Source organism: Xyrauchen texanus, chromosome 3 (assembly GCF_025860055.1).
Source record: "Xyrauchen texanus isolate HMW12.3.18 chromosome 3, RBS_HiC_50CHRs, whole genome shotgun sequence".
In the NCBI taxonomy this organism is placed as follows: Eukaryota; Metazoa; Chordata; class Actinopteri; order Cypriniformes; family Catostomidae; genus Xyrauchen; species Xyrauchen texanus.
Window position 1 is genome coordinate 58,296,348 of NC_068278.1, and position 27,461 is coordinate 58,323,808.

The 27,461-nt window shown below is 36.6% G+C and overlaps 2 protein-coding genes across 3 annotated transcripts in view; one reads left to right on the forward strand and one right to left on the reverse strand.

Annotated features, from left to right (window-relative positions):
- Nucleotides 1–916: 916 nt before the first annotated feature.
- On the reverse strand, nucleotides 917–13,418 carry rpain (RPA interacting protein). Of its 2 annotated transcripts, none has more exons than XM_052110338.1 (8): nucleotides 13,345–13,418; nucleotides 10,575–10,697; nucleotides 9,878–10,063; nucleotides 8,590–8,662; nucleotides 5,604–5,718; nucleotides 2,897–2,960; nucleotides 2,508–2,648; nucleotides 917–2,411 (listed from the first exon to the last, which is right to left on the reverse strand). In XM_052110338.1, the coding sequence occupies exons 2-8, from the start codon at nucleotides 10,644–10,646 to the stop codon at nucleotides 2,382–2,384; spliced, it is 681 nt and encodes a 226-aa protein (XP_051966298.1). In that variant the 5' UTR covers nucleotides 10,647–10,697; nucleotides 13,345–13,418; the 3' UTR covers nucleotides 917–2,381. The 2 variants fall into 2 exon arrangements, with proteins under 2 accessions (XP_051966298.1, XP_051966290.1); XM_052110330.1 differs by having other exon boundaries at nucleotides 13,307–13,349.
- Nucleotide 13,419: 1 nt separating this feature from the next.
- LOC127631762 (carbohydrate-responsive element-binding protein) overlaps nucleotides 13,420–27,461 on the forward strand; it is a 38,057-nt gene continuing 24,015 nt past the window's right edge. Inside the window, exons 1-3 of the mRNA XM_052110073.1 lie at nucleotides 13,420–13,874; nucleotides 24,768–24,874; nucleotides 25,980–26,062. Of these exons, the coding sequence (XP_051966033.1) occupies nucleotides 13,549–13,874; nucleotides 24,768–24,874; nucleotides 25,980–26,062 (516 nt within the window). The 5' untranslated portion in view covers nucleotides 13,420–13,548. The remainder of the gene's footprint in view (nucleotides 13,875–24,767; nucleotides 24,875–25,979; nucleotides 26,063–27,461) is intronic.

The following is a 27,461-nucleotide window of genomic DNA, read 5'->3' on the forward strand; positions in this document are numbered from 1 at the left end:
GGTACTTTTGATTGTGGCATTAAATTTTGGTTATACCAATTAAATTATATATTTGGATTAAAACACTGTAATTCACTTATTTAAATCTGCATAAAGGCAAAAATACAACCATAATTTAAATTGGATTATATATATTTGCAATACAGTACATACGGCTAATAGAGTGCCGAAGTTATGACGTCACTTTGTAGGACAATTCTGAAGTTAGCGGCGCATGGGTTCCCTCGATCGAAAAGCTATGCATTTTCCCCATAGACTTTTGGAAAATCGCAAAAAATAAGATCTGTGTTCAACAAAGAGTTGTGACCCTTACACGTTTTGTCTATCAAGCTAATATTTACAAGTTAATCCAAAATGTATACATTTTGAAGCCTAAATAAAGCCGTCAGATATAAAATGCTAACGCTAGGCTATAAACGGACTACAGCACACCATGGTCGCGGATCAACGTCATCATCAAGCTTCCTCAAACTTTATTTAAAAAACACGCTCGCTCATTATGATCTGCGCTGTGTATGAACGCTTATCCACTTTTTCATGAGAAATATTGCCCATTCGTTTTTTCCAAAAATGTTAAAAAAAAAATTTTGTTTATGCGTGCTTCTCTGAGATTTTTTTTTTAAAATCTTTTGTTAATGTTTTATTTATTCGTTTATTATTTTTTTAGTTTATATACACCTTAATATTATTTTCTTTGCGATTAAGATTATTATGCCTGATCATTGTGCCCCAAATAAACTTTAAAGATTATCTTTCACTGTATTATGTTTGATTGTATGTTTGCATACCATTTGCTAATTCGCCAGAAAAAAACCCGCGATTTTACCATCTCATAAGCAATAACGTTAGCTATGGCCGTATCAATTTCCAATCTTATGTCCTTTTTCTTAGACGATAGAAAAACCATAGATCGAGGAGAGAACCACTATAAATCTGGACATGTAGAACAGTGCAGATTAGATGCTGGTTTACTTGCCGGTATTGTAAGGGCCAGCATGAGGGACAAGGTTTATCGAGTCTCGATAAGTAAAACTAGGGAGGGATAGAGGAGTTATAATAGTGTTCTATGTATTTAAGATAACTATACAAATAATCTCTGAACAAGCATAACACAGTTAAATCTAAGAACGTGAGGCTGGTGGCTGGGGCTAGTGAGAGATTTCCTTTTTGTCATGACGACGTCTAAAGTCCCCGCCAAAGGATGTAGTCCCTTTTAGCAACTTGTTAGCAATCACCGTTTTTAAGACACAATAAAGTTTAAAAAACCACAAGCAGGTTATAACTGGTGTGTTTTATTTCATAGATCAAAACGTGAAAATATTTAGAGGCTTTGTTAACCACAGACCTTATTTCAGGCGATTTAGCAAAAACCCATTAAAAAAAACCCATAGACTTTAAGGCGAGGGAACCGGAAGTGCTAAAATGCTAACTCACTTCCGCGTTTTGGCCTACAAAGTGACGTCATAACTTCGGCACTCTATGCGCTAGTGTTATTTTGAAACTACCCGAAACTACGGAGTCCCTTAGAGGACATGGCGGGATTATTATTTATTTTTTTAATTTGCGTTCCCTCGCAATAAATTTACCATGGTTTTACTACAATAACAATATTTTAACCTTAATATTCGCAGTGAAACCATAGAGATAATAAAACTCATAAATTTGTTATGGTTTTACAAACACCATAGTATATAATTATGGTTACTGTGGTAAACCACGGCTTTACTATAGTAGTAAATACGACGGTTCCATTTTCTTATTTTTGGCCAAAACTATGGTTAATACAGTATACTACATCCATAGTCACCATGGTTTTACTGTAGATTAACCATGGTTAATATTGTGGTTGCTGTGGTTTTACTACAAATATGGCGGCATTTTTAGCTGAACAATAACCACAACGATTTTATCATAGTAATATTTTCCTTTATTATTACTATGGTTTTACAATGAATATCAAGGTTAAAGTATGATTATTGCAGTAGAAACATGGTACATTTATTGCCAGTGCACGCAAAACGATTTAAAACAAACAAACATTCCCGCCATGTCCTCTCAGAGGCTCCGTACTTTCTGGTAGTTTTAAAAACACACAAGCTCATTAACTGATCCAAAACAACACAAGAGAAATAAAAGAAGTTAAAATTTTTAATAATGGTTACATGATTAAAGCAATTTTTATTTACAGTTTGATTAGAACCAAACAAATCAGTGCCCTAGCTGACACATCAGGGTTTGTCATTCAGTACCTCTATAGCATCATCCACAAACAAAAGGTAGTGAATGCTAAAGATAAAAATAAATCTTTATTATTTCAAGGAAATAAAATATTCAAAACACTTAAAAATGTCCACCAGGATTCTGTAGCGCAGATGAACCGCTCACAGGACAACAGACAGATAGTCACACACCTAAATCAGTAAGATAATACAAAGATGAATTCACAATGAACACAGGAATCTAACTTTGGCCAAACTAGTGAACATGACTGTGAACTGTATTAATACCTTGCAACTGATCATGAGGTTTGGTGACCCATTAGTGTTAAAGGCCATTGAGAATGTGGGGTTGTGAAGACAGTCCTCCATGTGCTCCATGACGCGTCTTTCAAGGAGATTCTGCAAAACCTCCGATGTGACGTTCCTACCCTGCGGAGACATGGGAACATGAATCTCAGTTTAAACCATTGCAGTTTATCAGGCCAGACTACCATTACAAATTGTTGTTTCAAACCCATATGACTTTCTTTTGTGGGATTCAAGAGTTGATGTTAGGCACAATGTTAGCGTCAGTCACCATTCGCTCTCATTGTATGCAAAAAAGGTACAATAAAAGTGAATGGTGACTGAAGTTAACATCTTCCCTAAACATCTCCTTTTGTGCTGTAATAACTCACAATTGTGTTGATGTAAAGTCCACATGGACATGATGTAAAATGGCTGTTTACGGTCAGATTATTCCTGCAAAATTGAGAAAACCACAATGAGAACTTATCAAAAACATAAGTAAGTAGCAATTAACAGGGTTCAAGCATTCTAGGGCCTTTAAGTGCATGTGATTAAAGATATTAATAATGAGAGATATGGCCTTTTTAACATTCCTAGCTGTTATAGCATTACCTGCTGTCTGATCTACACCAAATTTGGGACACTTCTTCAAAATCACATGTCACATCTGTGTCCCAAATTTAATAAAAAATCAGATTTGTCGTTTAGTAGTTATAAGCTTTTGTGTAAAAAGGCCAGGCCCAAAAGATCAACATACTATTACGACTAGTTCGCCGAAGTAGGTTTCATCATTATCTCTTGGGCCAAGAGTCAAAGAGGCCCACCATGTTTTATTCCAATCAGCCTTTGTCAAATAGCTGCTGAAATTTAATTGGTCAATGGCAGCCATGTTTTTCAAGATATGCAACTGTCCTCATACTTTGATGGCATCTTGGGCAAAGACAAATGGATGCAAAATTTCAAGTCGATCGAACAAATGATTCCATAGCTTGAGCTACTTTTATGTTTGTAATTGGTATAGCGCCACCAAGTGGCAGAGGTGCACAATTTCTTTAATGTGTCCTCAGATTGAGTCCGTACACAAGTGTCCCAAATTTGGTAAAAATCTCTCATTCGCTTCAACAGTTATAGCCATTCGAATAAAAGTGGCCACATACACACATACACACACACACACACACACACACACACACAGCTCACGGTATGGTGTAATAATAATAAATACAACAAATCGCATTTTTATTAAATTTGAGATATACATTTTAAGTCAGAAGTTTACATACACCAAATGTTTAAATACATTTAAACTCCGTTTTTCACAATTCCTGACACTTAATCGTAGAAAACATTCCCTGTCCTAGGCTAGTTAGGATCACTACTTTATTTTAAGAATGTGAAATGTCAGAATAATAGTAGAGATAATTATTTATTTCAGCTTTTATTTCTTTCATCACATTCCCAGTGGGTCAGAAGTTTACAGACACTTTGTTAGTATTTGTATCATTGGCTTTAAATGGTTTAACTTGGGGCAAATATTTTGGGGAGCCTTCCACAAGATTTTCACAATAAGTTGCTGGAATTTTTTACCATTCCTCCAGACAGAACTGCTGTAACCGAGTCAGGTTTGTCGGCCTCCTTGCTTACACATGCTTTTTCAGTTCTGCCAGATTGAGGTCAGAGTTTTGTGATGGCCACTCCAACACCTTGACTTTGTGGATCTTAAGACATTTTGCCACAACTTTGGAGGTGTGCTTGGGGTTATAGTCCAATTGGAAGACCCATTAACTTCCTGGCTGATGTCTTGAGACGTTGCTTCAATTTATCCATATAATTGTCCTTCCTCATGATGTCATCTATTTAGTGAAGTGCACCAGTCCCTCCTTCAGTAAAGCACCCCACAACATGATGCTGCCATCCTCATGCTTCACGGTTGGGATGGTGTTCTTCTGCTTGTAAGCCTCACCCTTTTTCCTCCAAACATAACGATGGTCATTATGGCCAAACAGTAAATTTTTGTTTCTTTAGACCAGAGGACATTTCTCCAAAAAGTAAGATCTTTGTCCCCATGTGCACCTGCAAACTGTATTCTGGCTTTTTATGGCGGTTTTGGAGCAGTGGCTTCTTCCTTGCGGAGCAGACTTTCAGGTTATGTAGATAGGACTGGTTTTGCTGTGGATCTAGATACTCGTCTACTCGTTTCCTCCAGCATCTTCACAGGATCCTTTGCTGTTGTTCTGGGATTGATTTGCACTTTTCAAACCAAACTACGTTCATCTCTAGGAGACAGAATGGGTCAACTTCTGACCCACTGGAACTGTGATATAGTCAATTAAAAGTGAAGCAATCTGTCTATAAACAATTGTTCTGATGAGTCCAGATTTACCCTAGTCTACAGCAATTGTCGCATCAGGGTAAGAAGGGAAACACTTGAAGCAATGTGCCACTGTACAAGCCTCTGGAGGCAGTGTTATGATCTGGGGTTGCTTCAGTCGGTCAGGTCGAGGCTCAGAAGTCAGTATACTATCTGAATGTACTGAATGACCAGGTTATCCCATCAATGGGTTTTTTCTTCCATGACGGCACAGGCATATTCCAGGACGACAACGCCAAGATTCATCAGGCTCAAATTGTGAAAGAGTATTGAAAGTCTTAGGAATGTGCTGGAGAAGACTTTACAGGGAGGTTCGACAGGAATGGTGGTGGTGTAGTGGACTAAAGCACATAACTGGTAATCAGAAGGTTGCTGGTTAAATCCCCACAGCCACCACCATTGTGTCCTTGAGTAAGGCACTTAACTCCAGGTTGCTCTGGGGGGATTGTCCCTGTAATAAGTGCACTGTAAGTCGCTTTGGATAAAAGCGTCTGCCAAATGCATAAATGTAAATGTAAATGTAAGGTAAATGCACGCTGTAATCAAAGCTAAAGCTCATTAAAAATGAGTTTTAATGACTTCAACCCAAGTGTATTTAAACTTCTGACTTCAACTGTACGTTTTGTGACAGTTCAACAGTTAAAGCAGAAATTGTGCGATTTACTTGATTCTGTACTTCGTGCTTGAACCCCTAATAATGGTTTCTAACAAGCCTGAATGCTTACGCGTGACATATAGGACATATGATCTCTCCACACTGCTCCATTCCCTCCAGCATTGAATTTAAATACTGTTCTTCATACTGCATGCTGTTCTGATATTCCTCGAGAATCAAGAGCTCTGAGGAAGACAAGAGCAAAGTAGAAATAGAAAATAGTAGAAAAGGGTCTCTGCAATTTTGGGTTGCATTTAACAGGGTTTCCAAACCTTTCGACCAGCGAATTTCCAATCTTTGTTCAGTCATTCTTGACTACTGCAAAAGGATTTTAAAAATCATTTAGATTCAGACCAATTCACTAATAAGTAATTCAGACTGATTTGTGAACAAGTTTGACTGAAAAGAACCAACTTTTACTCTACACTAAAGAGCAAATTTCCACTAATGAAATGATTCAAGCAGAGCATTACAAGAAAACTGTATATTTACTAAAGAAATGTCAAAATGTAGTTAATTTCCATGACTTTTCCAGTTTTGGAAATGACATTAAGATTCCCTGACTGCGATTACCCTGATATAATAAAAGATTAAAAGACGCGTGTAGGCCCGTCACTATAATTAAATGATTGTCTGTTCGAGGTCGTTTGCTCTAACGGCGGATAACCGCGATTATTGTGCACTTGAAATTCCGAAAACAATTTGATGCCCAAATAAGGGCATTAAGCAAATCTATACTGTAAATGCCATAAACGGAGCGTTTGTGTGTCATTTAGCTGAACTAGCTAAATGAGGAGTGCATGACGCGGCTTGCACCAAACTCCCACGAAAATATAAACAAACAAACAAATATAGACTTTGATAGTGAATTGTAGGAATGCAACTAACGATTATTTTGTCAATCGATTAATCGAACGATTATTCTGCGATTGTGTTAAATGTGCTTCCTAACAATAAGAGGACAAAAAGATCTTTTAAAAATACCTCTAAATGACATTCACTGAATTAATGGGGAAAAAAAACACTTTTTATAATCTTTATTCAGTAAAGAAATTCACTGCAATAAATCCTATTGTTATAAAGTGTTTTTGTCTCGTTTAAATAGTCTAAAACTCCTTAAAACAAGATACATTTTCTTGAGAAGCAACAAATATGATATTTAGACTTGCTTTAAGAGAATGTATCTTAAATATAAGTGTATTTTTCACTTGGTTATAATTCTGCAAGTGCACTTAAGAAAAAAAAATATATACTTCTATTCAAGATCTATTCTCTAAAAAGCAAGTGTGAATAACTCATATGCTGCTTCTCTGGTCAATGCATCTTATTTAAAGGACTTTTTCGATATTTAAAATATTAGCATTTTTAATATTATATTCAACATTTTCAGATAACAATGTTTTCTGCAGTATAGTTCCTAAAGTAAATGTACATTGTTTTAAAGGAGTTTTAGATATTTATATTGGAAAACAAGTCAAACCAAAAACAAATCAAAAACACATTTTGTTGCAGTGTATAATGGGGTGAAGACGACACCTCTCTCACCTTTCTGTTCACTTTAATCCATCTTTAACTCACAAAAAACAATCTCCCTCGTATTAATAAAGCTGCATATTGCCAACGCACAGTGACACATATATTATGGTTCAGTAAGTAACGAGCAATCATGTTATAATCTGGCTGCAGCAAGCGCGTGCACTCGAGGGACGAGCGTCCCGTGACAGTGTGTGTATCAGCCGGTGCAGTTTCAGTCTCTCCCCCTCAGATCGGGACATTCGCACAACTCATAGAAGAGGCGCTGACCGCACAGAGAAATGCCCGTTTTGGAGTTTGTAGTCATTTACATGACCTGCTTCCATATTATAGCGATAACGCATTAAATATAACTGCGTTTAAGATGTAACGCTGGCAAGTTTTGCTTCAGCGGATCAGCAGCTCCTTAACGAGAGCGCTTCTGTATTTACTTACTTTGTATTTTTGCATTATAATTCTTCTCATACTTTGCGATCTACATCACCTGAAGCGGTTTGGAAAGTTTAGAGTGCATCTGGACTGTGATCGGTGTAATTCTTCCTCTCCTTACAGTCTCCTCTCCATCATCATTAGAGTTTAATGTGATCTCACGGTACGCTAAAGGAGATCAAACGACTTTGACAAAGAACATTTTTGTCGGCGATTTTTTATGAGCGCCAATTTTCAGCAATAAAGAATTGAAAGCGCTCCAGCTTCACTTTAAATGACTTTGTAAAAGCAAATGTTCCTGGTCATATAGCGGGTTCATTCACGCGGTATTAAAGACACGCAGCGACACAAAGGAAGACTCTTATTTATTTCTGTGGAGTGATAAAATTATGATAAACCAATTCTCAAAGGTTTTGCTTCATGAGAAATAAGGGCTTGTGGGTTTAATCAAAGGGCATTAAAATAACGTGTGTAAGTGAATAAATTAGGATGGAAATATTTTACTATTGCATAATATTAATATATTAAAAATACTGTATTTTTATAAAAAAAATATATATATATATATATATATGAGTTCAAAAAACAACAATGTACATGTGAAATTTACCAGGTTTTAAGTATTTAGAAATATTTTGATCTTTAAAACTTTATTTTTCATGTCATTCACAAGTTTGTAAAGCCTTTAAATCATATATCCATATTTTGTGCTGGAGAAGACTTTACAGAGAGGTTCGACTCTCCTGTCATCAGTACAAGATCTCAGCCAAAAATGTATGCAACTCTGGATGGAAATAAATGTTGTAATGATGCATAAGGTGAATGCATGCTGTAATCAAAGCTAAAGGCAGTCCAATGAAATACTAGAGCGTGCACTTTTGTTTTTATCCAGGCAGTGCATGTAAAAATGACATTTTAAGGTGTATGAATCACACATGCACCTTAAGAAATATGACAATTTATATGACAATCATTAAAGCCCTAAAACAGACAATTAATTGTCATAATCACAATTATTAGTATGACAAGTAATCCTCAGCCAAATGTCATAATCATGAAGGCCCTGGACGTGTGCATTGAATAAATGCACTAACCTTGCGCTATGAGTTCCTGCTGAATTTCTTCAAACGCTGCCAGTTCATCGAATTCGTGCTGGGCTGTATAGACCTGTAAAGTAGAAGTACACCATTAATGGGATAGTCCAACCATCATTTACTCTCCCACATGCCATCCCAGATGTGTCTGACATACTTTCATCTGCAGAACACAAATGAAGATTTTTAGACGAACACCTCATTTGGGAGCTTCCCGTTTTCTCTCAGTGGGGTGCAGCTTTTCTGTAGCAGAGGCACTGAAGCCTCGTTTCTAATCTTAAACACACCAAGTAGATTTTAATGCATGCACCAGTCAACTTTTGGGTTTAGTCGGGAGTCGGTAAGTGGGAATAAATAACGTTTATTGCAATGGAATTTCCTCAGACGCAACTCAAAATAGCAGCGCAGTGAGCTAGAAGTGTAAATAGCAAAATACATAGGCCTTAAAATTATAAAACCTCACATTAAAATAAAAAATTATCAAACACTCTTACGGTTTATCAAGCTTTGAAAATTTGCTTTGTTAAAAACAACATGGAATCATGTTTCGAGATCCTTTTTCTTCCCAACATGGAAGCCCAATTCCCAATGTGCTCTTAAGTCCTCGTGGTGGCGTAGTGACTCGCCTCAATCCGGGTGGTGGAGGACGAATCTCAGTTGCCTCTGCGTCTGACACGGTCAATCCCCTCATCTTATCACATGTCTTGAGCGCGTTACCGTGGAGATGTAGCGCGTGTGGAGGCTTCACACTATTCTCCATGGCATCCACTCACAACTCCTCGAGGGTAACCTCCTCATGGTCGCTATAATGTGGTTCGCTCGGCGAGTTGTGCATGGATGTTGTGGAGAATAGCGTGTAGCCTCCACGCACAACTCACCATAAACCCCGCCAAGAGCGAACCTGTCATATATCTTCAGAAGACATATCACCATGGATGTGCACAGACATTTTGAGGGGCAGGGGCTGCAAACCTTTTTAGAGGGGTTTTTGGGGGGGTGCACATGCGCCTCAATTTCTTTTGTGCTATATTTATTTAAATTAGGTCTATTCCTCACACAAAGCTACTGTATCATTTCAGAAGACTTCGCTACTTTAATATTTTTTTATTTTATTTTTTTAGCTTGAAAGCCCCTGGTCACTGTATGTTTTCTTCATATGATAAGAGCAGTGTGAACATTCTGCTAAATTTCTCATTTTGGGTTCTACAAAAGTCAGTCCATCATATAAACTTTGAATGACATGAGACTGAGTAATAACAATGAAAATGCATGAATACAGGATACGCACATCTCTGATACCGCTTCCATTCCACAGCGATGGGAGACTTTGGTTAGACGACTGCAAGGCGCTCCATTCCTCCTCCATCACCTCCTGGACAAGCAGCGAGCTCTTAGATTCACCTGTACCATCTTCAATCTGCCTGAACTTCTCCAGTAACTTCGACCGGCTGTTTTTTAACCGCTCCACGCAGCGCTGAGGACACACATAATACAGATTTGTTTTTAATTCAAAACACAGACTAAGTTTGAGGACACAATGGATGCAGTTCATGGATCACTCCATACTGGACTCGAACCTGCAACCCTCTGGTTGCAAGTCCTGGGCCAACACATTATTGTCACAACCTCACATTAAACCAGAACAACTCCGACAGACTTCTAACATCACAATATTGCCCCTATATTAAAATGTTAACCGTAAGATCATAATTAAATTCAGAAGAGTAGAGTCAACCCATTTTGCATATTTATGTATTGTCAGTATTACAGGTTTCAAATGTAAACAAACCAGCAGATCAAAAAAACACACAGATTTAGTGTTAAAGTCACAATTTGTATGTGCGTTTACTGAAATGACAGGGCTAAATTGAGAGTTTGGTCTTGTCCTTGCTGGTAAATGGTTTTATTTAGGGGTATTATATATATATAGCACCCTTAAAGTATAAATCGCCTCCATTTACGAAATAGTGACAAAACATCTTTACCTTCCTGTATGTTTCTTTCCATGGTGGAGTCGTGCCTTTGTACATCGATCTGTGTCTCTGAACCGCGTCCATGATTCGAAAAGATTAATTAAAATCTAAAGACCCGTGCAGTGCCTTTCAATCCTTGAAAACAAATATAAACATGCAGCTGTTCAGCAATCAGCCATTTTTAACCTTCCGCTGACGTCAGAACATCGCGACGTTATTTCGAGGCTCAAGGGATTTGTAGTTCAGAAGCACTCCAGCCGAACTCAAAAACGTTTTGTCGTATTAAATCTTATTTATTTATTGAGGTTAATGTTTTATTTAATTTATTGTATGTTTATGTTATTTTTTGTTAAATGTACTTTTTAGGAGTCCATTTATTTAATTCAGATTAATTCATTTTATTTTATGCATTATATTTGATATGCATTGTATTGTTGTTAATTGCTTTTAAACCTGTACTTTGTATGGATAATTGATTAATATAATTAAAAATAAATATAGGTATCAAAATAAATTGAAAACAACCACTCTGGATAAACGTTTGATGACAAATGTATTATTAAAGTCTAATTTTATTTAATGCATTTTCTAAATTATTATTATTAATGGATCTTTGTCGATTTAAATGTATTCCAATAAATATATTGTTTCCAAACATTGAAACCACATATATATATATTGGATTACATTTAAATATATTCCTTTGCATGGAAAGGATATTTATTAAATATTAATTAATTAAATAAATTGGAAGAATTGCTAAATGTGATAGTAGATTGGAATATCTTAAAAACTGTTCTACTGTAACATGTATAGAAGATTTTTTTTCTCTTTTTGATTTTAGAAACTAATTAATTAAATGTAAATGAAATGAAGACATGATAATTCATTGGACATTATATGAAAAAGTTATGTCTAACTTGTAATGTAAATTAACATTTTTGTATAACTCGTAAATAAATTACATTTATACGATAATATATAGAATAGGTTAAAAATGTATGATTGTAAAAAATGACAGCCTGCGTGTAATATTTATTTATACATTTTTATAAAGTTTCCTTCAATGCTTTGATGATTGGTGCATGTATGCTTTGCATTTGTCCTGGAAAATAAATAAATAAATAAATAATTATATATATATATATATATATATAGATGTGTGTGTGCATGAGTGTGGGAAAAATAAATATAATATAAGTATATTTTAATACATTAATAAATAAATAAAAATCATATTACAGTAGCAACATATTTTTATATATATATATATATAGGTGTGTGTGTAAAATAAATATAAGTATATTTTAATACATTAATAAATAAATAAATACAAATCATATTAAAGTAGCAACATATCTGATATATATATATATATATATATATGTGTGTGTGTGTGTGTGTGTGTGTGTAAAATAAATATAATATAAGTATATTTTAATACGTTAATAAATAAATAAAAATCATATTACAGTAGCAACATATTTTATATATATATATATATGTGTGTGTGTGTGTGTAAAATAAATATAATATAAGTATATTTTAATACATTAATAATAAATAAAAATCATATTACAGTAGCAACATATTATATATATATATATATAGGTGTGTGTGTGTAAAATAAATATAATATAAGTATATTTTAATATGTTAATAAATAAATAAAAATCAAATTACAATAGCAACATATTTTATATATATATATATATATATATATATGTGTGTGTGTGTGTATGTGTGTGTGTAAAATAAATATAAGTATATATTAATACATTAATAAATAAATAAATACAAATCATATTAAAGTAGCAACATATTTGATATATATATATATATATATATATATATATATATATATATATATATATATATATATATATATATGTGTGTGTGTGTGTGTGTGTGTGTAAAATAAATATAATATAAGTATATTTTAATACATTAATAATAAATAAAAATCATATTACAGTAGCAACATATTATATATATATATATAGGTGTGTGTGTGTAAAATAAATATAATATAAGTATATTTTAATATGTTAATAAATAAATAAAAATCAAATTACAATAGCAACATATTTTATATATATATATGTGTGTGTGTGTGTGTATGTGTGTGTGTAAAATAAATATAAGTATATATTAATACATTAATAAATAAATAAATACAAATCATATTAAAGTAGCAACATATTTGATATATATATATATATGTGTGTGTGTGTGTGTGTGTGTGTGTGTGTGTGTGTAAAATAAATATAATATAAGTATATTTTAATACATTAATAATAAATAAAAATCATATTACAGTAGCAACATATTATATATATATATAGGTGTGTGTGTGTAAAATAAATATAATATAAGTATATTTTAATATGTTAATAAATAAATAAAAATCATATTACAGTAGCAACATATTATATATATATATATATAGATGTGTGTGTGTGTGTGTGTAAAATAAATATAATATAAGTATATTTTAATACGTTAATAAATAAATAGAAATCAAATTACAATAGAAACATATTTAAAATTGTAACGTTCATAATTGTTTTTACTTTAAACATTAGAAAATATTTTGTCTATCCTATGTCGTACGCATTAAAAACACCCTTGCATACAAAGTGCACATTTACTCGAAATATTTACGGATCAAAAAGCACTTGACTAAAAATATCTGCACAACATGTTACTGCGGATCAATAGTCGGGACAGAGATCAACTCTTACCTAATTTGTGTGCGAGTTTAGACCGCCCTTATGCTCACCTCTGACAACTCACTACTACTGTTTTAATCAGTGAGTTTTTATCGTTATATCATCTGGACACGTTTGATCTTTGACCTGCAGCTTTGCAGACTGCGCATACTGTTGAGGTGAGGTGTGGTCTGTCTGACTCCTCAGATGGCATTTCTCTCAGAGATCCGCATTTGAACCGCTGGAGAGGAGAGAGTAACATTAGACCAGCTGCCATGGCTAAAGCGGAACACACTGAGACTGCAGAACCGAACCAGATCGGACCGGATTCAGAGTCTGATTCGGATCCGGATGATCATTTGCCTAGTGTGGATGCAGCAGCGGGATCCGGAGCAGTCCGCCTGGCTCAGGTGATCCACAGCGGGCACTTTATGGTCTCCTCGCCGCACAGTGACTCCGTGAGAAAGAGAAGCGTGTGTGATTTCGGCACCGTTAATAAACCGGGCTGCCAAATCTACAGTTTCGGTCCATTAAGCTCCAGACGCCTCAGCATTGACCCCTCTCTCACCCGCCTGTTTGAATGCATGACACTGGCCTACAGGTAACAACTCAATGTTTACATACAGTATCTATATATAACTATTAATCAATGTTGTAGGCTAACCATATTTTTTGTTTGGTTGCGAAAACCATGGTTTACTACTACAACAGTGTTTGAGTGCCACATTTGAAAAAAATATAGTTCTTTAAATAAAATAAATAATAATGTTATGATATTAAAATAATAAGTTATTTAAATATAATAATTCAGTATCATGATCTCATAAGGCTACGCCTTGATTCTCGTAATTATGACTATTCTCAAAATATTAATACTTTATTCCCAAAATCGTAGATTTAAAAAAAAAAAACGTGGCACAAAAATGCCATCATATTATTTAGAGGGAACACAAAGCGCAAACTTATAGTGAGGGAACGCAAAACTTATTGCGAGGAACGCAAACTATTGCAAGTGTCACGATTCACTGTTGTCTGCCCTGTGTTTCTCCCTTGTCATCTGTCCCGGACTACACTTCCCATAATTCCCTGCCCTCATCACTGCCAGCAGTACTTCATTGTTCTCACCTGTGTGTCATTTAATCATTATCCTTTGTGTATTTAAACCCTATTGTTTTATCATTCATTGTCAGTTGTTGAATGTGTTGACCTCCTGTCCATTGACCCAGTTCTGTCGTAGAGGTTTTCTCTGTTCCTATGTTTCTCCCATTGTGGATGTTTCTTTTGTTCCTGTGATTGCCCTGTTAATCTGAACTTTGAGACCTAGATCCAGCTCTCGTGACTTCCTTTCTAACGTTACAGCGAGGGAACACAAAACGTATTGCGAGGGAACACAAAACGTATTGTGAGGGAACACAACTTATTGCGAAGGAACACAACTTATTGCGATGGAACAAAACTTATTACGAGGGAACTCAAACTATTGCGAGGGAACACAACTTATTGCGAGGGAACGCAAACTATTGCGAGGGAACACAACTTATTGCGAGGGAACACAACTTATTGCGAGGGAACTCAAACTATTGCGAGGGAACAAAACTTATTGCGAGGGAACTCAAACTATTGCGAGGGAACACAACTTATTGCGATGGAACAAAACTTATTACGAGGGAACTCAAACTATTGCGAGGGAACTCAAACTATTGCGAGGGAACACAAACTTATTGCGAGGGAACACAACTTATTGCGAGGGAACACAAACTATTGCGAGGGAACACAACTTATTGCGAGGGAACACAACTTATTGCGAGGGAACGCAAACTATTGCGAGGGAACACAACTTATTGCGAGGGAACGCAAACTAATGCGAGGGAACAAAACTTATTGCGAGGGAACGCAAACTAATGCGAGGGAACACAACTTATTGCGAGGGAACGCAAACTAATGCGAGGGAACAAAACTTATTGCGAGGGAACTCAAACTATTGCAAGGGAACACAACTTATTGCGAGGGAATGCAAACTAATGCGAGGGAACAAAACTTATTACGAGGGAACACAAAACTTATTACGAGGAACACAAAACTTAAAACGTACATTTACATTTACATTTATGCATTTGGCAGACACTTTTATCCAAAGCGACCACAAAACGTACATTTACATTTACATTTATGCATTTGGCAGACGCTTTTATCCAAAGCGAACACAAAACGTACATTTACATTTATGCATTTGGCAGACGCTTTTATCCAAAGCGACTTACAGTGCACTTATTACAGGGACAATCCCCCCCGGAGCAACCTGGAGTTAAGTGCCTTGCTCAAGGACACAATGTTGGTGGCTGTGGGGATCGAACCAGCAACCTTCTGATTAACAGTTTACCAGTTATGTGGTTTAGACCACTACACCACCACCACTCCATAACTTATTGCGAGGGAACACAAAACTTATTACGAGGGAACACAAAACTTATTGCGAGGCAATGCAAACTATTGCGAGGGAACTCAAAACTTATTGCGAAGGAACAAAACTTATTACAAGGGAACGCAAACTATTACGAGGGAACTCAAAACTTATTGCGAAGGAACAAAACGTATTACGAGGGAACTCAAACTATTGCGAGGGAACAAAACTTATTGCGAGGGAACAAAACTTATTACGAGGGAACTCAAACTATTACGAGGGAACTCAAACTATTGCGAGGGAACACAACTTATTGCGAGGGAACGCAAACTAATGCGAGGGAACAAAACTTATTACGAGGGAACTCAAACTATTGCGAGGGAACACAACTTATTGCGAGGGAACGCAAACTATTGCGAGGGAACTCAAACTAATGCGAGGGAACAAAACTTATTACGAGGGAACAAAACTTATTGCGAGGGAACGCAAACTATTGCGAAGGAACTCAAAACTTATTGCGAAGGAACAAAACTTATTGCGAGGGAACAAAACTTATTACGAGGGAACTCAAACTATTGCGAGGGAACAACTTATTGCGAGGGAACGCAAACTATTGCGAGGGAACTCAAAACTTATTGCGAGGGAACAACTTATTACGAGGAAACTCAAACTATTGCGAGGGAACAAAACTTATTACGAGGGAACTCAAACTATTGCGAGGGAACAACTTATTGCGAGGGAACGCAAACTATTGCGAGGGAACTCAAAACTTATTGCGAGGGAACGCAAACTATTGCGAGGGAACGCAAAACTTATTGCGCGGGAACGCAAAACTTATTACGAGGGAACGCAAAACTTATTGCGAGGGAAGAAAACTAATTGCGAGGGAACACAAAACTTATTGCGAGGGAACACAAAACTTATTACGAGGGAACGCAAAACTTATTGCGAGGGAACACAAAACTTATTACGAGGGAACGCAAAACTTATTACGAGGGAATGCAAAACTTATTGCGAGGGAACACAAAACTTATTGCGAGGAATGAAAACTTATTGCGAGGGAACACAAAACTTATTACGAGGGAATGCAAAACTTATTGCGAGGGAACACAAAACTTATTGCGAGGGAAGAAAACTTATTGCGAGGGAACACAAAACTTATTGCGAGGGAACACAAAACTTATTATGAGGGAACGTAAAACTTATTATGAGGAACACAAAACTTATTATGAGGAACATAAAACTTATTACGTAGGGAACACAAAACTTATTATGAGGAACACAAAACTTATTATGAGGAACACAAAACTTATTATGAGGAACATAAAACTTATTATGAGGAACGCAAAACTTATTGCGAGGGAACGCAAAACTTATTGCGAGGAACACAAAACTTATTACAAGGAACACAAAACTTATTGCGAGGGAACACAAAACTTATTGCGAGGGAAATCAAACTATTGCGAGGGAACGCAAAACTATTTCAGAAAAAAATTCCTGCCCTGTCCTCTAATAGGGCTCCATAAAACAGTTAAAGAACAGATGAATTACATTTTAATTGTTGCATGGAGTTTTATTTAATTCGACATATTGCATTTGGTTCTGTATGTTTTTGTTGATTTGTTTAAATCTGCCTGAACTATATGGCAATTATAATTTGATTTAATCCACTTTTAATCATAGTTATTGGTAAATGCAAATATTTTGCCAAGCCTGTGCTACTACAATGTGTTTTATTTTCCTTCAGTACTTCCAAGTAATGATTATTTATGATTACATAATGCTGAACAGATCAATATAAAAGTATCTATTTTTTTCTGTAAATCTAACATCTGTTAAGCATTATTAATTCCATAGGCTGGCTGAGTAATGTACAGAGAAAGTAGGTTAAATTCAGCATTTCCTTTCGAAACAGCTGTAAAATCCTTGACTGAGTAAAAAAACCCAGCTGGACTTTGACAGGAGTTGGAAGACAGACGAGGTGAAAGTTACAGAGTAACCCGTGCCACTTTCACCGAACTAATGTTTTTTAAACTGTGAATATTGCAAAACGTATTTTGTTAGCCGTCTCACCCCTGACTGATATGTTCTTCTCCTCTTCTAAATGTCTCCTTTAATACATTAGTGAACAATTGAGTCAATTATTTAGGTAATCATATATTAAACTATGTATTACTGGTTCCTTTTTTCTTTCTTGCACGTTTACATGCACACCAATATGCCGATTACTCTCAAAACAGCTTATTTAAAGATATTTTTGACTAAAACAGTCAAAGCAAGAAATCCACATTTACATGAGATCTGTAAATAATCACATTATTAACCGTGAAGTGGAATGTCACAACACTTGCACACATTGGATAAGCCGGTAAGGATGCCAGTAAAGATGTTTAAATGCAACATGATATGGGTAATGGGTAAAAAGCTACCTGTGTTGATCAGTTTATTCTAACGCTGTTTATGACCTTACACCGATATAGAAATAGTGTTTAATGCATTTACATGACCACACACTTTTCGGCTTATTAATCATAATCAGTGTAAGAACATGTATATAAACAGGCTATGTTTGAGTTTAATTGCATCGAGCATGGGATATCAGGAGTGCAAGTATCTATATATCTTAAATTTCTATCGTAACCTGCAGTGTAATTGTGCCGCAATAGTGGGGTTACCCTCTCACCTAAAACTCTGGGATTCCCCCGGTGCACTTGAACACATATACGTAGACATAAGGTAGGGCTGGGCGATAAAACGATATCGATATATAACGAAAATTATCGAAAATCCACGATAAGCTTTTGAGGAATTTTCTATATTTACTGTGTGTCGCTAAAACGCAAGCAGTTTGGCTTTCTCAGGCTGCGTTTCCTCTGGGGCGGTGAAACCCGCTCAAAGGCGCTCACAGCGCTAGGAGAGATCTCGCTTCACACCGCTCCCAATCCTACGATCCACCTTGCCAGCGTGACACTCGGCTTTCATAGGAATTAATTGAAAACGCTCTCGGCTTCGCTCACAACGCGCCAGTGGTAACGTAGGGTCAGACTGGATGAACGTGCTAATGCTAGCTGCCTTGCTAACGATTTGGCTACGTCGGACACCGGATTGATTCCATCCGCACCGCAAGACTTCATGACAACGGTTGCGTCCTCTCATCGTCTCTAGTGAAGAGCGTGACAGAACAACAGTGATGTGGACGACAGCTCTGATCTTTCTGCGCTGTAATCTTCAATATTGTTCTCTAGCACCAAACATGCATCATTTCTGCCCCGTCCCGCTCCGCTCGCGTCGCCTCTTTTCCCTGCATGTGTGCAGACATGAAGCGCCGCATGAGTTAACGTGGTTTCAAAGCACCTTTAAGACCAAAACGTTTTTCCCTTCTTAATGTATCTTTATTATTCAGCACGTTACGAGCCTTTAATAATAAACAAATCGAATAAACGAATCGATTTCTGTTCTAATGTTGTGAAAGTTAATTAGATGTCTGGAACGGAAAAGGACTAAAATTACTAGTTGGTCGATGGGTCTCTCACTTTAATGAAAATATATAAATGTTTTTTGCATTTTTTTAAAAAACGTTTTCTAAATGTTCTCTCGGGACACCCCTGAACCCCCATCCAGCATCATTCCACAGTCACGAGGGCTTCTGTGCCCCATACTTGGGTATCTGAATCTAAAGAAATATAAAAAATATTTAATTTTAATGTTAAAATATTCCAACAAACACTGGACTGTTGTCACTATGCTTCAGAACAAACAGATGATCTTTTAACATTCATTTTCAATGGATAAACGGTAAAAGACGGTAAAATTGGTGAAAGTTCCCACAGACTGCACTGCTTTGGCCGTCTCGGGACCCCCTGTGCAGTTTTATAGAGACTATTTTGACTGTTCAGAATTCATTTTTTCTTCTTTTCTTCCGTCAACTTTGAAATAAAAAAAGAAAGTGCAACGTGTAAATGTATATCGTGATAAATATTGATATCGAACAATATGAAAAAGATTATCGTGATAACAAATTTGGCCATATCGCCCAGCCCTAACATAAGGCACAGTAGTCAGTATTTTAAATGTTGTTGATGTGTATAAATGAGTATAGTTTGTAGTGTTTGTGCTTTTCCCACTGTACTCCTAGAACTGTTAAATATCTGGTCTGTTCATGCATATGTGCAATCTTTACAAACCTGTAAGAACGCCGCAAATGTGTTCACATGGCCACATAAACTGCTGTTTTGGGAAGAAAGTTGGGTGCTAAACCCTGGAATAAACCGTTTCTTAAGTGCATGTAAATGTGGTCACCCAACATCACCTGTGCCGAGTCATCCCGAATATTAAAAGCATTACAGACAAACGTGACTATAACATTATTACTGTTGTTTTTTAACAGTCAGATAAACCTACTGTGACATCAAAAATCAGACTGAGTGTTCTCTGGTATAATACGTGGTGTTTGCTAAGGCAAGAAACAATATTGCTGTTGCTCACATATGCTTATGGTTTGTGATTTGAACAAACCTCTTACTCAAAGTTATAAACGTTGGCTCATAATTCACCCTGCACTGTTTTCTTAAGAGCGGTTCACGTTGACGGTATACAGGAAAGAGACGCGGACAATTAACGTATATTTTCAGATCAATGCCGTACTCTCCGTGTTGGTTTCCCGACACTGTTTGGTGTCATTTCAAGCCATTTCCAACATTTTAGCAATCATTCTCAACTGGCTCTTAGCAACAGAGCGAACACAACACTCTCTGCTCACTTGTCTTGTGTTTTTTTGAGGTTAAGTGCATAAAAATGGTCCGTACGTGGTGGAAAGTGCTGTCAGTGTGTTGGCAGATGGGCAGCTGTGTCGCAGCATTCGACTGATGACATAATTGTGATTGCAAACACAGTTCAAAGTGTCTCATTACTGACGTTGGATGAAGAAAAGAAAGGACAAAAAAAGTTTTGACGTAGCCAACAGGGTGCAAAGGGAAGATTTCACAATTTGTCTGCTATGTCCACAAGACCCAATATGTGTTAGACTATTGTCTTTGATTTTAATATAAAGATGGTATAGATGTTTTTATTGTTAAAATTAAGGATGCGATATGAAAATGTTTGACCTATACCGATACCGATTTTAACAAATAGTCATTAGCTGATGGCGATACCGATATTTTGCCACTTACCTTATTTTGTCATTAAATCGCTGTTTTACATTGGAACTATGCTTTAAACATTTATAAAAGCTTTTTCACTGTTCTAACAATAAATAATTGCCATTAAACATGGATTGGATCTGGAGAATTTTGTCAAAATTGAAAGAAAAAATAGCTAATAGTGATATCATGATGATTAGTGATGCTCCGATTGATCGGCCGCCGATCATGATCGGCCGATATTGGCTTTAAATAGCTCAATCGGCAACCCCCAAAAGCGCCGATCAAAAAAGCCGATCACGGATGTAAATAACTCGCGCAACTTTTCTGCATGTGGCGCTACAGGGAACACAATAGCAGAGCAGAGCTGGCTAGACAGCAGCAAAATGACTTCTCCTTCTCCCGTCTGGAGGTTTTTCAAAGTGTCAGACAAAGACATAAAATTAGCCATATGCAATACATGTCGTGCTGAAATCCCTCGAGGTGGAATACACCAACGGCATTTTAATACAACCAACATGATTAGGCATCTTCGAACACGCCATACAACAGCTGAATATGCAGAGTATGAGAGACTAAACCAGCCGACGCAAACATCCCCATCCCTCAATCAGCCGACTGTGAGTGATGCCTTTAAACGACATGAACCATACAGCCGGGATAGTAAGAGATGGAAAGACATCACGTCCAGTATCATGGAATTAATTTGCCTCGACGAACAACCTCTATCCGTTGTGGAGGATAAAGGGTTCCGTCGCCTGCTAACCTGCCTTGATCCACGATACGACCCCCCAGGCAGGAAATATCTAACTGATGTGTGTCTCCCCGCGTTGTACAAATCCGTGCACACACACATTGACAAGCTTCTGAATGATAGCGTACATATTAGCTTCACAAGTGATATATGGAGTGCAGACGCCTGTCCAATGTCCCTGCTAAGCTTAACAGCGCACTTTATTGACTCAAACTTCAAAAGACACAACATTGTGCTACACTGTCAGGATTTCACGGGGTCACATTCTGCGGAGGCTTTGGTGAACGCATTTAGCGGCATGTTTCAGTCATGGGGATCCAAAAGAGAAAATCCACGCAATTCTAACGAAAAAAAAGGTTATTTTGTACTTCTGAAACATTTTTGCACTTTTTATTTTATTTAAAACAACAGAAATGTAAAGTACAATAAATGCAGTGTTGGGGAGTAACGGATTACATGTAACGGAATTACGTTTTTAAAATTCAAAATATTAGTAACTGTATTCCACTACAGTTACAGTTTAAATCATTGGTAATTAGAATACAGTTACATTCTAAAAGTATTCTGATTACTGAAGAGATTACTTTGCATTTCATTGTCATTTGTTTCATTTAATATTTATTCAGATGCAAAACATTTATACATATAAATGATCCAAAGTGTATTTGAACAGCGGTGAAACATTTTCTTATGATGTGTTACATTCATAAGAGCAGACAGAGAAGTACGTTTGCTGTAATTTTGGAGCAGAAGAAATATAAATAATCCTTGTGTAAACTGTTAGCTTTACGCTAAGCTAAAATGCTATTTCTAATATTTTACATGCACATGTTACCAGACACCATCATATTTTTTACCAATAAAATTCAAGTTGGATCATAATTTCTTTTTTTTTTTATAAGATCTTTGATATTAGGGCAAATATTTTATTCTTGATCATAATTATTTTATTGTTTTCCTGTAAAAATATCTAAAAATCATGATCAATGTGATTGATCTTGTTTTAGAAACAACACTGCATAAGATATTTGGGTTTTTCAGAGAATGTATTTTTAACATGTGTATTTTGTCTGACTGTACTGACAGAGTTTTTATAGTCAAAACTAGTGAGAAATTTACCAGTGCTGAAGAAGTAATCCAAAGTATTTAGATTACATTAATGACCTTAAGTAACGTTACAGAATACGTTACAAATGACAGTTTAGTTTAGTTCCTGTTTCCTGTTTGGTTTTTGTAGTCCTTTGTAGTTTCATTTTATGATTGGTTTTCCACTGATTATTTCTCATTCCCTGATAGTTTCCCCAGGTGTTCCTCATTCCCTTGTTTGTTCCTTTGTGTATTTAAGCCCTTAGTTTTCTTGTTTCCTTTGTTAGTTCTTGCATGTGTTATGCTCTGTGCTAGGTTTCCTGAGTTTTTTGTTAATAAAAAGCTGCACTTAGAGCCGCATGCTCTGCCTGCCTTCGTCATAGAACAGGAAACAGGAACTAAACTAAACTTCTACATAAAAGCACAAAAACAAAAGACAACAGGGAATGTGACAAAAAATTAAAAGTTTAAACTAAAGGAACAAAACCCCCTTTTAAATTCTGTATTAAAGTGGTAAAATGGATAATGCCATCCAAACCGCTAGAGGGCGCCGCTTGCTCACACAACGCTGAATGCAGAAACAAAGCCTTTTAAAGCTGAAGTGTGTACTTTCTGTTAAACTAGCGCCACAGAAGGGCATTGCAAAAATAAACAATGTTTTCAAAACCGTTTTCTGAATACAGCTTTCACCTACCATTGGTCCAACAAAGAGATAGTTCCGCCCCCAACTCACGCCTTTGGTTAAGTAACGTTGTTGGGTGGGGTCAAAGCGGGCCAGTCAAAACAAAACAAACACAGTAAATTTAAAGTGCCACAGAGACACTGTGTTTACAGTTTTAGAGCAAATGAACCCATGAATGGCTTACTTAGTTATTTCTGCATATTAAAAAAGTAGTTTCAATGTTTATATCGATATATTTAAAATGGCGGCAGGCTTGCACGTAAAGTGACACTTATGTTGGGATAAATGACAGCTTATTTTAATAAAGTCAAAGTGACAGTAATGATTATATTGTTACTGATATTTAAAAATGAGTATTTGTTGAAAATATGCAATGTGTGCTTGGTTAAAAGGTTGTATATTATTTTATTGAAAATGCATGTTGAAATCCTTGTATCAAATATGATGCATCAGGCTTTTAAGAAATATCTCTCAATCAACATTACGTTACATTCATGCCCAACACAAAAACAAATCTCAGAGCTTTGAAAATTTTGACTTTTTATAAGATATATTTAAAGAGTGAACTAATATGTCTATATATTTTTATATATGCCGCCTCTTCTGTCATTATGATGCAGAAAAATATCTCATTATTTTACATTACAAACTATTATGATGTCATCTTAACATAAGTTCCTGAAACGTAGTGAAAAATGTTTTACAATTTCCCTTTTTTAAATGTCAACAGTGTTTGGTGCATAAAATACATCTAATAAAAAAATATTATTATTTTTTTTTTTTTTTTCAGATTGTATTTGATGTGCTGATTTGAACTGTGATACTTTCAATCCATATTTATAGAGCAAGAAGAGGAAGTTGTCATGACCAAACTCAAATATTTGATATCTCTGAAAAGCCCAGATAGTCCTCTGATAATACCCCAAGATTTACCACTGCAGCATATATGGGCTAAGAAAAACTTAAATAACAAATGTCCTACACAAAAATGTATTGCTGAGCCTCAGGAGGATAATGACCATTAAAGACTAATGGATCAAATATGATAAAAAAAATATATATTTTTATCGTTTTTCTAATGGGACTAAAACAGTTTAATGTTAATTCATTTTGTGCATTTTCATTGTATTGTAGTTGCAGCGAATCATTAAGGCATAATGCATTTTAATGCCATGTTGTTCATAACAGTTGTCAGTTGAGGGCGCTATTTTGCAGTTGTTGTTTTTAACAACCGTTTCTGCTCTCAATAAAGCTAATTTTGGTATCTCAGCCATGGCTCAGTCTCGTCGAAGAACAACAGCTGAAATCACTTACAGCACCTTTAAATATGGTATTTAATACAAATGCATCGAGGACCACCAGGTTGGTCCGTTGCTTATTTTTTTTATGAACTGAACTGATGTAAGCTTCATTTTTGTGTTTCTTCTCAGTGGGAAAATTGTGTCACCAAAGTGGAAGTCTTTCAAAGGCTTGAGGCTGTTGTGGAGGGATAAAATCCGGCTGAATAACGGTATCTGGAGGGCTTGGTTCATTCAGTGTGAGTCTCCTGCTCTTTATAGTCTCGATTCACCCTGGTTAGTCTCACACCAATGTGTTTCTCAAAGCAAGTACAAGTACGGTAACACATATTTTGTTATGGAGCGATTTGATCTGTGTTGGCCTTACATAAAAGTACTATTTTGGTACTATGGTGCAGAGATGGCAATAGTGATCGACCGATAGTGGATTTTGCCTATATTGATAACTAGGCCGGTAAACGATTAATCGGTCGATTTTATAGAATGTTTAAAAAATGTGTTATTCTTATCTTACTATGACATGCATAGCTGTTACAAGAGTCTAAAACTAATAAAATCCCAGATGCAATGGAGTGATGGTGGCGTAGTGGGCTAAAACAAATAACTGGTAATCAGAAGGTTGCTGGTTCGATCCCCACAGCCACCACCATTGTGTCCTTGAGCAAGGCACTTAACTCCAGGTTGCTCCGGGGGGATTGTCCCTGTAATAAGTGCACTGTAAGTCGCTTTGGATAAAAGCATCTGCCAAATGCATAAATGCAATTTATTGTTCAACCAAAATTTGGCACTTAATGCGGGACTTTGAACAAGCCCAAAACACACCAGGACTTTTATTTTGATATTATGGAGACTTTACTTTGACACAATGCTCTATATTTACAGTAAGTACTTACTAAATGAAATGAACTTAAATGCTCTATATTTGTATTTACCAAATTAGATACATCCAAACAGCAACTATCGGCACCGATTAATCGGTACATCTGATATATCGGTCTACCTTTAGATGGGAATACCATGATACTTTAATGTATAACATGGTACAAAATGATAACCATATTCATATACCATTGTAATTGAATGGGATTCCAAGGTACTTCAACAAATACCATGGTAATCACATGGTACTTGTCCAAAAACATGATATTAACATGGTTCATGTTTAAAAATACATGGTGTTACCACATTATCATGTGCAGGAAACCATTGTAAGTCCATGGTACTTATTTGTTAGCAAAGTCTATCATCTGAAAGACACTTTATTCTTGTATCTTGTACCTGATCACTGATTAAAGAAATGCACAATGAACTAAATTAATGAAACATGCTGTTAAATTGTTTTAGATGTGGAAAAAAGGAAGAACCCTGTGTGTGGGTTTGTCACGCCATTGGAGGGTTCGGAGGCGGATGCCCACGGCAAACCTGAGGTGAATCTGTTATTCAGACTTGATAGCATTTCACAGATGTGTGCATACATATAGGATAATCCTATATCCGGCTGTTGTGACCCCCAATATGCTTAAGGGTATAAAGGGTGTAACATTGAGACTAAGTTATTGTTGTGGATACTGGGTGCATAAAAGATCAAGAGCTATATTCCCAAACAAAGTGGATAATTTATATACAAATGGTAGATGCTGTGAATAGCGAGTAATGTGCAACAGGTGAGAATTTGAGGTATTTACAATATTTGCAGTACCGATAGAAACAACAGAGGGGAAAAGCGGTGCCAAATCAAAGAACAGAATAAGACAAAAACCATGCGCTAACTTTACCCCAATCCCAAAATGTGAAACTCAGTGCCGATCTTCAGCATCAAGATGCCCTTATCTGCTCTGCCTAGCACAAACACAAAACTTACAAGGGTGGCACTCACTCCTTAACTAGTGTTTCTAATACAAATGATGTAACTATGTATGCACCATGACAGGTGACATACTTACAGTACCTGTCTTCTTTTCCCCATGTTGCCACACACAATGTCACAATTTTGGAATGAGCAATGAACAACGACGAGTGACAAAATGCGGATACAACAGGACAGCGCAATGATACACAGCGACCGTTTTACAATTTTTAATTAGAGCAGGTAACGCACAATGGCGTGGTAGAAAACGGAGTGCAAAGCAGTACAACGGAAAGGAGGAGGCGAGAACCGGCCTGGCGATATAAACAATATTTTAATGATTAACTTAAACAAAAGACAAACACACACACATGACGGACATGTCCGTAAACGATCTCTCTCTCGTCGCACCACCATCCGCAGTCGGACTTTATCCCTCTCGGAGGCTTAATTAGCCTGATAAGGACCGGGTGTGTATAATCACGACCCGGCCCCGCCCTCCGCCCTGTCACATTCCTCACTCATTCTCTCAGGCAAGGGAGACCCCGGCATGACGTGCACCCCCCCCCTCTTTCCCTGGGGGAGGGCGTGCCCTAAGCCCTGTCTGCCGGCAGGTCATACCCATCTACCTGGATGAGGGAGGGGACAAGGGGAGGGAAACAGAAATATGAAAAATGGGGGGGGTTACTTCCTGTAATGGTGTACTACCCCCCAAATAAACACTGTAAAATTTAAACGAGAGGGAAAAGGCCAACGCGGATTGGCAGTGAGCGAGAGCGGAGAGAGAGATGGAAAAAAAAAACACTTACTCACCAGTTCTCCGATACACCGTAGCTTGTTCGTCGACCACTCCTCCACCCTCTAACGGATGACAGCCGTGCCTCTCCGAGCGGATCGGAGGCAGTCCTCCACCCCCTGGCAGACGGAACGCCCGGTCGCATTCTCGGGGAACAGAAGGGGTCTCCACCGCCCCTGGCAGC